Here is an 18,512-nt window from a genome sequence, read left to right as displayed (position 1 = left end):
TAGAATCATTTTGGTTCCAGGTAGAACCCTGTTGGGTTCTGTGTAGAACCCTTTACACAGAGGGTTCTACATGGAACCCTAAAGGGTTCTACCTGGAACCCTAAATGGTTCTACCTGGAACCCTAAAGGGTTCTACCTGGAACCCAAAATAATTATACGTGGAACCAAAAAGGGTTCTCTTATGGGGACAGCCAAATAACCTTTTTGGAGCCCTTTTTTCTAAGAGTGTCCCTAGCAAACCAAAAAGGTTTATTGCATCACAATCAAAGTAACACAATCATCACAGTGATACGATGAAACCCAACTTGCTATGCGGCAGTCAAACATCATTTTATTGACTAAATTGTCTTCTTTCCCCACCAGTCTGAGCCGGATTAAAAGTGTAACAACTAAAACTACGTACCTAAGTGGTAAAGAAACTGAGCGCTAACTCCAACGGGACAGGCTGCTTACAATCTGGGCAACTCCCACCTCGCCTTCCAAACAAAATGTTTGTTTTTTTTTTGATAGAAATGGACTAAGCAAGTGAACTGGTTTCCCCTTCACAGTATTGTGGTAATGCTGTTTTCTTAGCCCCACTCCCCAAAGACCGGTAGATTACATGCTGTTTTTACGGAGTCTAAATAATCCTTCAGATTTGTGGCGAATAATTCAGACCAGTTACTTTGGTGTCCTTCAAGGGGAGAAAATCCTCTTGCTGACATTTAAAATCGTTTGTTAAACTGCATAAACAGTCTCAACTCTCAGGGGGGAATTAGCTGATTCTAAAAGCTTTTCTATGAGGAGATTCATAGTTATCAAAGAACATACTGTACATGAAGAATGTAAGAAATGTCAACATCTGTGACGTTATGGTATCAGTCAACGCCACCGTATTAATATGGAATAGGAACAGAGTCCACACATACAGCAGAACGTGTGGCTTTCCTCTTTTCAGAAACTAAATTCTGTAAAACTAATTTTGCTGAAGGCATTTTTTATATATATATATATAGGAGGCCGGGTCCACAGCCTATAGAATACACCTTTATTGGGATGCTTTATGCTAAATGCAGCTATAATTTATTGCCCTGTCACATTAAACTCTGTTCCCTATATAGTGTACTACTTTTCACCAGGGAACGAATGGGGCCATTTGGGATACAACCTTGGTTGGCAACACTAAACTAGACTGAATAAGGACTGGGACTGGGGCTGTAAAAACTAGATATATTACCTCTGTGTGGGCTCAAAGGAACGCTGTAAGAGTTTTTCATGCCTACCAATCTCCAGGACACTAATTGCTTTGGTATAGCATTCTTGGGAGCTGTAAATTTCTTTGAGGTGTTTATTTTCTTTTTTTTAAATGGGGTTGTTTGCCAGGGGCATGCTCAGCCATTGAATTAGTCTCTAAACTAGGAGAATATTTTTAAAAACTCCAACGAGAATCCTTAATGCTACATTACCCAGGCATTGTTTCAGGTTATCTGTAAGGGGGTAACATAACAAACATTTATATTGTACATATTATGGATAATCCTGTGCTTCAAGAAAATACAAAAAGAGGAGCACAAGGTTTAATATTGCAGAGGTACAGTAAGTTAATATTGCAGAGGTTTGTCTATGGAGACTGCCTGGCTGTGTGCTCGATTTTATACACCTGTCAGCAACGGGGTCCACTAATTTGAAGGGGTGTCCACACACTTTTGTATATATAAAGTGTATTTGCACGTCTCCTCATTCCAAAGCAATATTTAAAGGTCTTGGTCTGTAAATCTTATAACTATAAGTCTTATTATAACTAATGTCAACGGGATTATTGTAAAAATAATGATTTAGACTGAAGTCCTGTCCACTTTCTTTCTAAACGACTTACAGCAGCTAGCCCACTGCCCCCTTAAGGCATTACGTTGGTAGAGAAAGGACTTATACAAAGGCCCACATGGCATGCCAAGTCAGTCCACATAGTATAGCCTAGCTCCATTAGATCCTACTGTGTCTCTGTTTCCTTCAGTGTATATCTGCCAGGCTAGCTTTCAGATGTGTGGAGCAGAGAGAGAGTCAGATTCGTTCATTCAGGGATATCACTTCATCCCAGCAGTCAGGCGGGAGACTACCAAGCCTTTTGCTGCAGATAACCCTTTCCGCCACCACCCTCACCGTACTGACAGTCAGATAGCTAATGGTTTAAGTCTGCTGTTCCGTTTGTTGTTACAGATATTCTTTAAGATGGGTATGTCTGTGTTAGCATAAAGGCTAGGGTTAGGGTTAGCTAACTAGCTTCTTTAACAGTGTGGTCTCTTTACGTCTGAATCTACCAGGGGTATCTGGTTTAGAGAACAACCACAAATCTCTTTACGTCTGAATCTACCAGGGGTATCTGGTTTAGAGAACAACCACAAATCTCTTTACGTCTGAATCTACCAGGGGTATCTGGTTTAGAGAACAACCACAAATCTCTTTACGTCTGAATCTACCAGGGGTATCTGGTTAGAGAACAACCACAAATCTCTTTACGTCTGTATCTACCAGGTGTATCTGGTTTAGAGAACAAACACAAATCTCTTTACGTCTGAATCTACCAGGGGTATCTGGTTTAGAGAACAACCACAGGTATCTTTGTGTCTGAGAGCACATGGAGAAAAATTGCTACAGCTATTAATGGAGGGTTATTGCCCCAATATACTGTCTCTCTCCCTCCCCGCTACTGTAAACCCCCCTGGGTGAGTCCCAAATGGTACCCTGTTTCCTATAGTGCAGTACCTTTTACCAGGGACCATAGTGTCCCAAATGTCACCCTATTCTCTGGTTAAAAGTAGTGCGCTATATACGGAATAGGGTGCTATTTGAGACAACACTATGTGTTGTAAAGCATATCAGTAAAGTAGTCCTGTCAGCATAATGTCTCCCCAGCCTTGATAGATAATGTAGGATATAGCCGGTAAGATATTGATTTATAGTATGTCAGGTTGGTTTAAGTGGAGCGGCATCAATCAGACGTTTATTTACATTTTACTCCTTTAGCAGACGCCTCTTATCCAGAGCAACTAGGGTTAAGAGCCTTGCTCAAGTGCACATCGGCAGATCTTACATCTAGTCGACTCAGGGATTCAAACCAGCGACCTTCCGGTTACTGGCCCAACGCTCTTAACTGCTAGGCTACCTGCCATGCTTTAGAATGAGTGGTTTCATTGCGGATTCATCCATTCATATTTACAGAGGTGTGAGTGGTCCTAGTACTTGCTGATATGTCGTGTGTGTATAAAATATGCTTGATAACATTTTACATTTACATTTTAGTCATTTAGCAGACGCTCTTATCCAGAGTGACTTACAGTTAGTGAGTGCATACAAATGTTTTTTTATTTTTTTTGTTTTTTTTCATACTGGCCCCCCGTGGGAAACGAACCCACATCCCTGCCGGCCAAACCCTCCCCTACCTTGGACGACGCTGGACCAATTGTGCGCCGCCCCATGGGTCTCCCGGTCGAGGCCGGCTGCAACAGAGCCTCGACTCGAACCAGGATCTCTAGTGGCACAGCTAGCACTGCGATACAGTGTCTTAGATCACATGTGCAAATGTTCTGCTGAAAACGTGTTACATGTAGAAATATACTATTTGCCGTGGTAAGAAAAACTACATTCAATTCCTTAGTGAGATTTGGCATTCCACATCCATAGATTACCTACATGATTACTCTGCCAAGGCCTGAGGGACATCAGGAAAGTGGAAATGTATATTTAAGTGGAAAATGTGCAGGTGTTAGCAAACCACTTCCCCGAGTTTGCTGATTGGGGTTTAAGGAGTATAAGACCCACAATGAGACCGCTCCTACAGATACCTGTCTGGCTAGGTCCCTAGCAACACATTTAACGGATAAGACCCACAATGAGACCGCTCCTACAGATACCTGTCTGGCTAGGTCCCTAGCAACACATTTAACGGATAAGACCCACAATGAGACCGCTCCTACAGATACCTGTCTGGCTAGGTCCCTAGCAACACATTTAACGGATAAGACCCACAATGAGACCGCTCCTACAGATACCTGTCTGGCTAGGTCCCTAGCAACACATTTAACGGATAAGACCCACAATGAGATCGCTCCTACAGATACCTGTCTGGCTAGGTCCCTAGCAACACATTTAACGGATAAGACCCACAATAAGATCTCTCCTACAGATACCTGTCTGGCTAGGTCCCTAGCAACACATTTAACGGATAAGACCCACAATGAGACCGCTCCTACAGATACCTGTCTGGCTAGGTCCCTAGCAACACATTTAACGGATAAGACCCACAATGAGACCGCTCCTACAGATACCTGTCTGGCTAGGTGCCTAGCAACACATTTAACGGATAAGACCCACAATGAGACCGCTCCTACAGATACCTGTCTGGCTAGGTCCCTAGCAACACATTTAACGGATAAGACCCACAATGAGACCGCTCCTACAGATACCTGTCTGGCTAGGTCCCTAGCAACACATTTAACGGATAAGACCGACAATAAGACCGCTCCTACAGATACCTGTCTGGCTAGGTCCCTAGCAACACATTTCAAGGATATAAACAAAACAACAGTTTAAATTTGAAAGGGGGTTGTTTGATTTCTTTGTATCTTGCAAATTCTGTAACAATTCCTTCCTGACTAGATAATACCTTCTCCTACTGCTCGCTTATTCCACGTGTTTTATGGGATGTTAACGTCAGACTGTGGGTGTCAACCACCAACTGAGAGCCCTGTAAACCATCAAGACCCTATGAGCCGTCAAGAAAACACCTGAGTTACTGCCGTTGACAAGGAGAAGGTGGTGGCGTTTCTCTTCCGAGGCGACTGAGGGGGGGAAATTGAGATATCATTCACGGTAACAGCTGCTGACTCAAACCTCTGTTAGCGTTTTTTTTATAAGAAGGGTTCAGGGTTTCTATATATTTTGGGTTGTGTCCTATATTTTATAGAAAGCAGGTTGAGATGTTGTTTGTTTGGCAGCAATGAGAGGTCGTTTGGATGTCAGTGATGAGCATATACGAGAAATCCAAGGAGCTCTCCAATGATACCGTGATATATTGGTTGGGGGAGGGTTTATATTTCATAAAAAATGTTCCATGTGAAACAAGTCAATTGAGGGGAACTAAGTTTGACTAATGACTATGACTTAAATGTGCTGGTGGCAAAAGACTAGAATGAATGTTTTTGAACACTCACAGTTACAGCCAGATTCTAATTTGGTAGATTTATGAGATTGTGAGAAATTACGCATCAACCAATTTTATGATGTGAAAAGTAATTGGATCCCCACTCAGATGGTAGAGGGAATTAATATGAATATCTTTATCAAATACTACACAGATCTGGTTAGCTTTTGATGAATGTGAAACCAATGATATATAATAGACAGATGCCATGGTGCATTAAAATACAGAAAAATCAGAACACAGAACACTGATCAACTGATATCCCTTAATCCTGTCTCCATCCTGGGATAGATGTTATTGACTTAATATTACAAGAGATTTTTTTTAAAAGTACATCAGATCTATGTTATCGGATCTGTACTGTCAACTTGGAAGGTCGTTTCATTTTTGAGGAGTTCACTAACAGCCCCATATTATGGGCCACCGAAGGAGCTCATGGAATATCATTAGAGATGATTGAGAATAGCACGGAGTTACAGGGTATTTGATCATCTTGGTATAATAGCACAGAGTATTTGATCCTATTGGTAGAATAGCACGGAGTAACATGGTATTTACATTTAAGTCATTTAGCAGACACTCTTATCCAAAGTGACTTACAGTAGTGAGTGGATAATTTTTTTTTTTAAAGACTTTTTCCTCATACTACTCCCCCCGTGGGAATCGAACCCACAACCGTGGAGTTGCAAGCGACCAGTCTCTACGAACTGAGAGTCACGGGACTATTTAAATAAATAAAATAAATAAATATTTGCTCATCTTGGAAGAATAGCACAAAGCAGCGGGAGAAAAAATGAATCAACTGTGTTTGACCCCTGCTTGACCCCTCCTGCTTGAGTCCAGATTATTAACATAATAACCAGTTTGTTGAAGAGTTCAAGAGCGCTGCCTACCCACCATCTTCATAACAAAGACTTTACCATACTACGTATAGTTCAGTACATTAAACAGGATGCAGCCTGATAGAAAAGTCGCTTTTAATATTGGTAACACTCTATTAAATATTGGTAACACTATTCATGTTGGTAACACTCTATTAAATATTGGTAACACTATACTTAACATCCTTCAGAATATCCAATGCAATACACCTTTAAAGTCTAACGATAAGATTTAGCAAAAACAAAGTGACACGTTCCTATGATTTGTTCTGTTCGTCTACTCGCAGTGGTATTCAAAGTTGGGATCAATTGCAGTTGGGGCGAAAAAATAGTGTACAGATGATTGTATTCCGATTCTGAATAAGGCCATTGTAAGCCGTAACGTCGACCTTTTAAACTTGTCTAATAAAACTACACATTTTTAATGGTGAGCGAGCGTTGCACCTTTTTCTGTCCAATGACGTCTAGACATTTTTCGGTTGTACCTCTACTCATGTTGGCTGATCAGCTTCTGCTTCTTTCCATATGGCACAATATACAAACGTTTGTGATAATTTTGACGAGAAATTAAAGAGAGATGAAAATTAGATGAATTATTTATTGATGTAAAAATCTAAATTTACCTAATTTTAAGGTTGTGTCATTTGGGTAGGGGTGGGGTCAATTCTGGTGGAAAAAAAAGGGCTCCCCAGAAGTTCTGGCTAAAAAAAATGGGGTCCCCGCTGAAAGAAGTTTGAATACCACCTGATCTACAGGTATAGAAAGTCTTGTTTTGGTCTCAGTGTCTGTGAAGGGCTCGTCGCATGAGTTTGCCACAGAGAGGAGAGACAGATTCTCTTCATCTCTGATTGGCTCTTAGTGCTCACCTTTTAACAACAACACCTGTTTACCTCCCTGCAGCAACACAAAGCAGAACAAGACATCACCCCAGAAATCACCTGGAATATAAATGGGCTGAAAGATGTTCAGAACAACACAACATAACACAGCCCAAACTCCAAAGGATGCATTTGAACATGATCCTTTTTATAGGTTACTTTACGATAAAAGAATATGCCAGACATGAACTAGCAAACGGATATAGCACAGCAAAAATACGTACGGGGGAGGGAGTTTAATATCACAATCTGAGTAACAATTGAAAATCCTCTCTTTCATAAGAACCGTAATATTTGATCCTCTAGTGTGGATAATTTATATTCATGCATATGTCCTTGTCTCCTCTCTCTCTCTCTCTCTCTCTCTCTCTCTCTCTCTCTCTCTCTCTCTCTCTCTCTCTCTCTCTCTCTCTCTCTCTCTCTCTCTCTCTCTCTCTCTCTCTCTCTCTCTCTCTCTCTCTCTCTCTCTCTCTCTCTCTCTCTCTCTCTCTCTCTCTCTCTCTCTCTCTCTCTCTCTCTCTCTCTCTCTCTCTCTCTCTGTTTTATAAGGCCTGTCTGTCTTCCTGTGACTGTGTTCTCTCTTCTCTCTGATGTAATGGGTGTTCTTCCTGAAGCCACTTTAACTCCCAGTATGAATACATTAATGTGCACTAAAATCTATGTTGCTGCTGTTGTCTGAGCTGAGGACCATGTTGAGTTAAACTGAATATACACTTCTTTATTCTCACAGGAATAAAACAAAGGCTTAGGAAGCCTTATCTGCACAAAAACACAAAGTCGTCTGTGATACCATGCATGACGTCCATAACGTCCAATTAATAATTTTAAGATATTCTATTGATTTCCGTTTCTTTGTCCTGTAGAGTAGATTGTGTGAGTGAACAACCCCCCAGGTGAGTTATAAAGGCAGCTGCACCAGTGAACTACCCCCCTGGTGAGTTATAAAGGCATCTGCACCAGTGAACAACCCCCCTGGTGAGTTATAAAGGCAGCTGCACCAGTGAACAACCCCCCTGGTGAGTTATAAAGGCAGCTGCACCAGTGAACAACCCCCCTGGTGAGTTATAAAGGCAGCTGCACCAGTGAACTACCCCCCCTGGTGAGTTATAAAGGCAGCTGTACCAGTGAACTACCCCCCAGGTGAGTTATAAAGGCAGCTGCACCAGTGAACTACCCCCCCTGGTGAGTTATAAAGGCAGCTGCACCAGTGAACTACCCCCCTGGTGAGTTATAAAGGCAGCTGCACCAGTGAACTACCCGCCCTGGTGAGTTATAAAGGCAGCTGCACCAGTGAACTACCCCCCAGGTGAGTTATAAAGGAAGCTGCACCAGTGAACTACCCCCTAGGTGAGTTATAAAGGCAGCTGCACCAGTGAACTACCCCCCAGGTGAGTTATAAAGGCAGCTGCACCAGTGAACTACCCCCCTGGTGAGTTATAAAGGCAGCTGCACCAGTGAACTACCCCCCATGTGAGTTATAAAGGCAGCTGCACCAGTGAACTACCCCCCTGGTGAGTTATAAAGGCAGCTGCACCAGTGAACTACCCCCGCCCTGGTGAGTTATAAAGGCAGCTGCACCAGTGAACTACCCCCCTGGTGAGTTATAAAGGCAGCTGCACCAGTGAACTACCCCCGCCCTGGTGAGTTATAAAGGCAGCTGCACCAGTGAACTACCCCCGCCCTGGTGAGTTATAAAGGCAGCTGCACCAGTGAACTACCCGCCCTGGTGAGTTATAAAGGCAGCTGCACCAGTGAACTACCCCCCTGGTGAGTTATAAAGGCAGCTGCACCAGTGAACTACCCCGCCCTGGTGAGTTATAAAGGAAGCTGCACCAGTGAACTACCCCCCTGGTGAGTTATAAAGGCAGCTGCACCAGTAAACTACCCCCCTGGTGAGTTATAAAGGAAGCTGCACCAGTGAACTACCCCCCTGGTGAGTTATAAAGGCAGCTGCACCAGTGAACTACCCCCCAGGTGAGTTATAAAGGCAGCTGCACCAGTGAACTACCCCCCTGGTGAGTTATAAAGGAAGCTGCACCAGTGAACTACCCGCCCTGGTGAGTTATAAAGGCAGCTGCACCAGTGAACTACCCGCCCTGGTGAGTTATAAAGGCAGCTGCACCAGTGAACTACCCCCCTGGTGAGTTATAAAGGCAGCTGCACCAGTGAACTACCCCCCCCTGGTGAGTTATAAAGGAAGCTGCACCAGTGAACTACCCCCCTGGTGAGTTATAAAGGCATCTGCACCAGTGAACTACCCCCCTGGTGAGTTATAAAGGCAGCTGCACCAGTGAACTACCCCCCTGGTGAGTTATAAAGGCAGCTGCACCAGTTGGAGTTCATTTGAAAATGATACAGTAGCTACACAGCATGGTTTAATTGCTGCAAAGAAACCACTGCTAAAGGCCGCCAATAAGAAGAAGAGACTTGCTTGGGCCAAGGAACACGAGCAATGGACTTTAGACCAGTGGAAATCTGTCCTTTGGTCTGATGAGTCCAAATTTGAGATTTTTGGTTCCAACTGCTGTGTCTTTGTGAGACGCAGGGTAGGTGAACGGATGATCTCTGCATGTGTGGTTCCCACCGTGAAGTATGGAGGAGAAGGTGTGATGGTGCTTTGCTGGTGACACTGTCAGTGATTTATTTAGAATTCAAGGCACACTTAACAGCGTGGCTACCACAGCATTCTGCAGCGATACGCCCTCCCATCTGGTTAGGGATTAGTGGTACTATAATTTGTTTTTCAAAAGGACAATGACCCAACACACCTCCAGGCTGTGTAAGGGCTATTTGACCAAGAAGGAGAGTGATGGAGTGCTGCATCAGATGACCTGGCCTCCACAATCACCTGACCTCAACCCAATTGAGATGGTTTGGGATGAGTTGGACCACAGAGTGAAGGAAAAGCAGCCAACAAGTGCTCAGCATATGTTGGGTCTCCTTCAAGACTGTTGGAAAAGCATTCCAGGTGAAGTTGGTTGAGAGAATGCCAAGAGTGTGCAAAGCTGTCTTCAAGGCAAAGGGTGGCTACTTTGAAGAATATAAAAAAAGATTTGTTTAACACTTTAATGGTTAATACATGATTCCATATGTGTAATTTCATAGTGTTGATGTCTTCACTATTATTCTACAATGTAGAAAATAGTAAAAATAAAGAAAAACCCTTGAATGAGTAGGTGTGTCCAAACTTTTGACTTGTACTGTACAGTGAGGGGAAAAAAGTATTTGATCCCCTGCTGATTTTGTATGTTTGCCCACTGACAAAGACATGATCAGTCTATAATTTTAATGGTAGGTTTATTTGAACAGTGAAAGATAGAATAACAAAAAAAAAATCCAGAAAAACGCATGGCAAAATGTTATAAATTGATTTGTATTTTAATGAGGGAAATAAGTATTTGACCCCTCTGCAAAACATGACTTAGTACTTGGTGGCAAAACCCTTGTTGGCAATCACAGAGGTCAGACGTTTCTTGTAGTTGGCCACCAGGTTTTCACACATCTCAGGAGGGATTTTGATCCACTCCTCTTTGCAGATCTTCTCCAAGTCATTAAGGTTTCGAGGCTGACGTTTGGCAACTCGAACCTTCAGCTCCCTCCACAGATTTTCTATGGGATTAAGGTCTGGAGACTGGCTAGGCCACTCCAGGACCTTAATGTGCTTATTCTTGAGCCACTCCTTTGTTGCCTTGGCCGTGTATTTTGGGTCATTTTCATGCTGGAATACCCATCCACGACCCATTTTCAATGCCCTGGCTGAGGGAAGGAGGTTCTCACACAAGATTTGACGGATTTGACAGATTATCTTCTGTCAAAGAATCTGTCCATCGTCCCTTTGATGTGGTGAAGTTGTCCTGTCCCCTTAGCAGAAGAACACCCCCAAAGCATAATGTTTCCACCTCCATGTTTGACGGTGGGGATGGTGTTCTTGGGGTCATAGGCAGCATTCCTCCTACTCCAAACACGGCGAGTTGAGTTGATGCCAAATAAATCGATTTTGGTCTCATCTGACCACAACACTTTCACCCAGTTCTCCTCTGAATCATTCAGATGTTCACTGGCAAACTTCAGACGGCCCTGTATATATGCTTTCTGTCCTTCACGGCGTAGTGTGTTACCAATTGTTTTCTTGGTGACTATGGTCCCAGCTGCCTTGAGATCATTGACAAGATCCTCCCGTGTAGTTCTGGGCTGATTCCTCACTATTCTCATGATTATTGCAACTCCACGAGGTGAGCTCTTGCATAGAGCCCCAGGCCGAGGGAGATTGACAGTTATTTTGTGTTTCTTCCATTTGCGAATAATCGCACCAACTGTTGTCACCTTCTCACCAAGCTGCTTGGCGATGGTCTTGTAGCCCATTCCAGCCTTGTGTAGGTCTACAATCTTGTCCCTGACATCCTTGGAGAGCTCTTTGGTCTTGGCCATGGTGGAGAGTTTGGAATCTGATTGATTGATTGCTTCTGTGGACAGGTGTCTTTTATACAGGTAACAAACTGAGATTAGGAGCACTCCCTTTAAGAGTGTGCTCCTAATCTCAGCTCATTACCTGTATAAAAGACACCTGGGAGCCAGAAATCTTTCTGATTGAGAGGGGATCAAATACTTATTTCCCTCATTAAAATGCACATCAATTTATAACATTTTTGACATGCGTTTTTCTGGATTTTTTTGTTGTTATTCTGTCTCTCACTGTTCAAATAAACCTACCATTAAAATTATAGACTGATCATTTCTTTGTCAGTGGGGAAACGTACAATATCAGCAGGGGATCAAATACTTTTTTCCCTCACTGTATATTGTGAACCTCCACCATAGCTTACTGCAGTGATAGAAAAAGTACCCAATTGTCATACTTAAGTAAAAGTAAAGATACCTGAATAGAAAATGACTCAAGTAAAAGTGAAAGTCACCCAATATAATCCTTACTTGAGTAAAAGTCTAAAAGTATTTAGTTTTAAATATACTTAAGTATTAAAAGTAATTCTAATTGCTAAAATATACTTAAGTATCAAAAGTAAAAGCATAAATAATTTCAAATTCCTAATATTAAGCAAACCAGACGTCACCATTTTCTTGTTTTTTAATGTATGGATAGCCAGGGGCACACTCCAACACTCCAACACTCCAACACTCCAACACTCCAACACTCAGACATAATTTACAAACGAAGCAGGTGTAGTGAAGACCAGGGATGTTCTCTTGATAAGTGTGTGAATTATACCATTTTCCTGTCCTGCTAAGCATTCAAAATGTAACAAGTACTTTTGGGTGTCAGGAAAAATCTACGGAGTAAAAAAGTACATTATTTTCTTTAGGAATGTAGTGAAGTAAAAGTAAAAGTACAGATACCCCCAAAAAAACTACTTAAGTAGTACTTTCAAGTATGTTTACTTAAGTAATTTACACCACTGGCATACTGTAGATGTAAACAAGGTGCTAAAGCAGTTACCTCTTGGAAAATACAACTACCTCAGGCTTTACCAAGATTGGTTCTCAATGTGACTATGATTGTTTTGACTCAGTTCCATCCATACCTGTGTCTTGCTTTGACATACCTGTCTCTTGCTTTGACATACCTGTCTCTTGCTTCGACATACCTGTCTCTTGCTTTGACATACCTGTCTCTTGCTTTGACATACCTGTCTCTTGCTTTGACGTACCTGTCTCTTGCTTTGACGTACCTGTCTCTTGCTTTGACGTACCTGTCTCTTGCTTTGACATACCTGTCTCTTGCTTTGTCATACCTGTCACTTGCTTTGACATACCTGTCTCTTGCTTTGACATACCTGTCTCTTGCTTTGACATACCTGTCTCTTGCTTTGACATACCTGTCTCTTGCTTTGACATACCTGTCACTTGCTTTGACATACCTTTCACTTGCTTTGACATACCTGTCACTTGCTTTGACATACCTGTCTCTTGCTTTGACGTACCTGTCTCTTGCTTTGACGTACCTGTCTCTTGCTTTGACGTACCTGTCTCTTGCTTTGACGTACCTGTCTCTTGCTTTGACATACCTGTCTCTTGCTTTGACATACCTGTCTCTTGCTTTGACATACCTGTCTCTTGCTTTGACGTACCTGTCTCTTGCTTTGACGTACCTGTCTCTTGCTTTGACATACCTGTCTCTTGCTTTGACATACCTGTCTCTTGCTTTGTCATACCTGTCACTTGCTTTGACATACCTGTCTCTTGCTTTGACATACCTGTCTCTTGCTTTGACATACCTGTCTCTTGCTTTGACATACCTGTCACTTGCTTTGACGTACCTGTCTCTTGCTTTGACGTACCTGTCTCTTGCTTTGACATACCTGTCTCTTGCTTTGACATACCTGTCTCTTGCTTTGTCATACCTGTCACTTGCTTTGACATACCTGTCTCTTGCTTTGACATACCTGTCTCTTGCTTTGACATACCTGTCTCTTGCTTTGACATACCTGTCACTTGCTTTGACGTACCTGTCTCTTGCTTTGACGTACCTGTCTCTTGCTTTGACATACCTGTCTCTTGCTTTGACATACCTGTCTCTTGCTTTGACGTACCTGTCTCTTGCTTTGACGTACCTGTCTCTTGCTTTGACATACCTGTCTCTTGCTTTGACATACCTGTCTCTTGCTTTGTCATACCTGTCACTTGCTTTGACATACCTGTCTCTTGCTTTGACATACCTGTCACTTGCTTTGACGTACCTGTCTCTTGCTTTGACGTACCTGTCTCTTGCTTTGACATACCTGTCTCTTGCTTTGACATACCTGTCTCTTGCTTTGACATACCTGTCTCTTGCTTCCGCCTCTGAGGACTCCTCTACACTCTTCACATTCTCCTGGCTGCTCTTGGAGCAGTCCTCCTTCCTCGTGTTGTTAGGGGAGCTGCTGTTCTTAGGCATCTCCTGGCCACCCTGTTGCTGCAGGTGCTGAATAATGTTCTGCTGGTGCCATGATTGATTACTGGCTCTGACATAGACAGGCGTGGGGGCCAGGATACTATGGACCGGACTGTTGCTGTTCTGCTTCCGGAGTCCCCCTCCGCTGCCACCTCTGTCCCGGGAGTGACTCTTCAGCCTGCCCTGGACTGGGGTCCCTCTGTGATCAAAGTTCTCCTGGAGGTATCCTACTCCTCCTCCTCCTCCTCCTCCTCCTCCTCCTCCTCCTCCTCCACCTCCTCCTCCTCCACCGGCAGAACTCTGAGATGAATGACTAAACCAGCGCCAACGAAGCCTGAGGATCTGTTTCACGTCAAACTCCTTCTTCCCCGACACTGACATCCTCCTCTCTTTCTTTCTTTCTTTTCAGAGCAGAAGAAGAAGGCAGCAGTCAGATGTACTAGTGTACTAGTGTAGAATCTCCCTAAAACATGGAGGAGGGTAAAGAAAAGGGAGCCTGTGAATCCAGTTTCGGTATGTTCTGTACTGTACGCCTCCCTACTCCTTTTCTCCTCCTCCTCCTCCGTTGTTCTTTTAGTGGAGGGCAAGAAGGGAACCGTCTCTCTCTCTCTCTCTGCAGCTTTTGTCTCCCTGTGCCTGAGCTTATTTTCCTCCTCCCTCCATCTCTCTCTCTCTCTCTCTCTCCCTCTCTCTCTCTCTCTCTCTCTCTCTCTCTCTCTCTCTCTCTCTCTCTCTCTCTCTCTATTTCTATCTCTCTCTCTTTCTATCTCTCTCTCTCTCTCTCTCTCTCTCTCTCTCTCTCTCTCTCTCTCTCTCTCTCTCTCTCTCTCTCTCTCTCTCTCTCTCTCTCTCTCTCTCTCTCTCTCTCTCTCTCTCTCTCTCTCTCTCTCTCTCTCTCTCTCTCTCTCTCTTTTTTTTCTCTCGATCTCTCGGCTCTCTCTCTCTCTCTCTCTCTGTCTCTCTCTCTCTCTCTCTCGCTCTCTCTCTATGCTCTCTCTCTCTCTCTCTCTCTCTCTCTCTCGCTCTCTCTCTATGTCTCTCTCTCTCTCTCTCTCTCTCTCTCTCTCTGCTCTCTCTCTCTCTCTCTCGCTCTCTCTCTATGTCTCTCTCTCTCTCTCTCTCTCTCTCTCTCTCTCTCGCTCTCTCTCTATGTCTCTCTCTCTCTCTCTCTCTCTCTCTCTCTCTCTTTCTCTCTCTCTCTCTCTCGCTCTCTATGTCTCTGTCTCTCTCTCTGTGTTTCAGTTGCTGCTGCTCCTGCTGCTGCCTGTTAGCTGAGTTAATGCACATTCATGACACACACACTCCCTCCCTCCCTCCCTCACTTCTCTTCTCGGTCTCGCTCACTCGCTCCATGTCCTCACTGCACACGCACACACAGGAACCGAAACAGAAATGAGAAACGTTTCACAAGCCCAGCCCAGCCCAGTATCCAGTAGTTGATCATGTTGGAGTAGGCAGCTCCAGCCCCTCACCAGAGGGAGGGAGAGAGAGAGGGAGGAGCTCCAGCCCCTCACCAACGGGGGGAGGGAGAGAGGGAGGGAGGAGCTCCAGCCCATCACCAACGGGGGGAGGGAGAGAGGGAGGGAGGAGCTCCAGCTCCTCACCAGAGGGAGGGAGAGAGAGAGGGAGGAGCTCCAGCCCCTCACCAACGGGGGGAGGGAGAGAGGGAGGGCGGGAGGGAGGGAGGGATGGAGGGAGGGAGGGAGGGAGGGAGGGAGGAGCAGCTCCAGCCCCTCACCAGAGGGAGGGCAAGAGGGAGGAGGGAGGGAGGGAGGGAGGGAGGGAGGGAGGAGGGAGGGAGGGAGGGAGGGAGGGAGGGAGGGAGGGAGGGAGGGAGGAGGGAGGAGGGAGGGAGAGAGAGGAGGGAGGGAGGGAGGGAGGGAGGGAGGGAGGGAGGAGGGAGGGAGGGAGGAGGGAGGGAGGGAGGGAGGGAGGGAGGAGGGAGGGAGGGAGGGAGGGAGGGAGGGAGAGAGGAGAGGGAGGGAGGGAGGGAGGGAGGGAGGGAGGGAGGGAGGGAGGGAGGGAGGGAGGGAGGGAGGGAGCAGCTCCAGCCCTGACCAGAGGGGAGGGAGGGAGGGAGGGAGGGAGGGAGGGAGGGAGGGAGGGAGGGAGGGAGGGAGGGAGGGAGGGAGGGAGGGAGGGAGGGAGGGAGCAGCTCCAGCCCCTCACCAGAGGGAGGGCAAGAGGGAGGAGGGAGTGGGTATCATACACACAGCATGATGAGGTCACAGCTTAACCAAGTAAATCATCTCTTCTCTGAGGAAGGGAAGAAAAAATCTACAGCATTATCTCCTCCGTCTCTAGTAGCAGCCTCATGCTATGCTATCATACATGATGCACATGACCATACATACACACTCACACATCACATCACATCTGCCTACACACTACTGTCCCCCCACGTGTCACGGCATCCCATGGGGAAAGAGGCTCTATCTCTCAATGCAGCCATTCAACCATGCAAAGTAATGATTCTCTCCTCCCCGTCCTCCTCATACTAGTAGAAACTCAGCATTAATGATGAACCGTCAAGGTTGAAAAGCTGCCACTGCTGATCAGTTTTCAAAGACATCAAAGACACAATTCTGGAAAATGTTCTTATTTGTAAAATAAATGCAGATGAAATTGTAAATAAGTGATGTAAACGTAAAAATGTCACATGGTCCCGGAGATGGACGCCACAGACAAACAATTAGCTATAGGTCTGTAGTTGTGGTTTGTACAGTGATATGTTATTTGTGCTCATACGTTATAGTTGTTATTTACCGTATTGACAGGAGGTCTACTAATGACATTATAACCAAAGGTTAGATCATTAAAAAGGGCAATGTCGGATTCAATCAACAACCATGTCATTCATTTAAAAGTCCAAAGAATGCCCCTTTATACATTTCATGTGGTATATTTTTAGACAGTCAGTCACACCTTGTCAACGCACTGTATATTAATGCCTTGTCAACATCCTGTATATATTAATACCTTGTCAACATACTGTATATATTAATACCTTTTTATTTATTTTATTTTATTTCACCTTTATTTAACCAGGTAAGCCAGTTGAGAACAAGTTCTCATTTACAACTGCGACCTGGCCAAGATAAAGCAAAGCAGTGCGATAAAAACAACAACACAGAGTTACATATGAGGTAAAACAAAACATAAAGTCAAAAATACAACAGAAAATAGAAAATCTATATACAGTGTGTGCAAATGTAGCAAGTTATGTAGGTAAGGCAATAAAATAGGCTATAGTACAAAAGATGATACTGGGGTGCAAATGAGCAAAATAAATAACAATATGGGGATGAGGTAGTTGGGTGGGCTAATTTCAGATGGGCTGTGTACAGGTGCAGTGATCGGTAAGGTGCTCTGACAACTGATGCTTAAAGTTAGTGAGGGAGAGAAGAGTCTCCAGCTTCAGAGATTTTTGCAGTTCGTTCCAGTCATTGGCAGCAGAGAACTGGAAGGAATGGCGGCCAAAGGAGGTGTTGGCTTTGGGGATGACCAGTGAGATATACCTGCTGGAGCGCAGACTACGGGTGGTTGTTGCTATGGTGACCAATGAGCTAAGATAAGGCTGGGATTTGCCTAGCAGTGATTTATAGATGGCCTGGAGCCAGTGGGTTTGGCGATGAATATGTAGTGAGGACCAGCCAACAAGAGCGTACAGGTCACAGTGGTGGGTAGTATATGGGGCTTTGGTGACAAAACGGATGGCACTATGATAGACTACATTCAATTTGCTGAGTAGAGTGTTGGAAGCTATTTTGTAAATGACATCGCCGAAGTCAAGGATCGGTAGGATAGTCAGTTTTACGAGGGCATGTTTGGCAGCATGAGTGAAGGAGGCTTTGTTGCGAAATAGGAAGCCGATTCTGGATTTAACTTTGGATTGGAGATGCTTAATGTGAGTCTGGAAGGAGAGTTTACAGTCTAACCAAACACCTAGGTATTTGTAGTTGTCCACATACTCTAGGTGAGACCCGTCGAGAGTAGTGATTGTAGTCGGGGTGGGCGGGTGCCAGAAGCGTTCGATTGAAGAGCATGCATTTAGTTTTACTAGTGTTTAAGAGCAGTTGGAGGCTACGGAAGGAGTGTTGTATGGAATTGAAGCTCGTTTGGAGGTTTGTTAACACAGTGTCCAATGAAGGGCCAGATGTATACAAAATGGTGTCATCTGCGTAGAGGTGGATCTGAGAATCACCAGCATCAAGAGCGACATCATTGATATACACAGAGAAAAGAGTCTGCCCAAGAATTGAACCCTGTGGCACCCCCATAGAGACTGCCATAGGTCCAGACAACAGGCCTTCCGATTTGATACATTGAACTCTATCTGAGAAGTAGTTGGTGAACCAGGCGAGGCAGTCATTTGAGAAACCAAGGCTATTTAGTCTGCCAATAAGAATGTGGTGATTGACAGAGTCGAAAGCCTTGGCCAGGTCGATGAAGACGTCTGCACAGTACTGTCTATTATCGATCGTGGTTATAATATCGTTTAGGACCTTGAGCGTGGCTGAGGTGCACCCATGACCAGCTCAGAAAACCAGATTGCATAGCAGAGAAGGTACGGTGTGATTCGAAATGGTCGGTGATCTGTTTGTTAACTTGGCTTTCAAAAACGTTCGAAAGGCAGGGCAGGATGGATATAGGTCTGTAACAGTTTGGATCTAGAGTGTCACCCCCTT

The 18,512-nt window shown here is 44.5% G+C and overlaps 1 protein-coding gene across 2 annotated transcripts in view; it reads right to left on the bottom strand.

The window, feature by feature from the left end:
* Positions 1–18,512, bottom strand: part of LOC121587337 (kelch-like protein 4) — a 73,849-nt gene that overhangs the window by 42,330 nt on the left and 13,007 nt on the right. The window contains exons 1-2 of one of the 2 annotated variants that reach the window (XM_045209222.1): positions 14,115–14,526; positions 13,715–14,063 (exon numbers count right to left, since the gene is read on the bottom strand). The exons of the other annotated variant lie outside the window; for it this stretch is intronic. Coding sequence (XP_045065157.1) covers positions 13,715–14,063; positions 14,115–14,205 — 440 coding nt within the window. The 5' untranslated portion in view covers positions 14,206–14,526. Of the gene's footprint in view, positions 1–13,714; positions 14,064–14,114; positions 14,527–18,512 lie in introns of those variants that run through there. 2 annotated transcript variants of the gene reach the window in all.

Source organism: Coregonus clupeaformis, chromosome 29 (assembly GCF_020615455.1).
Source record: "Coregonus clupeaformis isolate EN_2021a chromosome 29, ASM2061545v1, whole genome shotgun sequence".
Lineage (NCBI taxonomy): Eukaryota > Metazoa > Chordata > Actinopteri > Salmoniformes > Salmonidae > Coregonus > Coregonus clupeaformis.
This window is presented reverse-complemented; position numbering and strand designations above follow the sequence as displayed.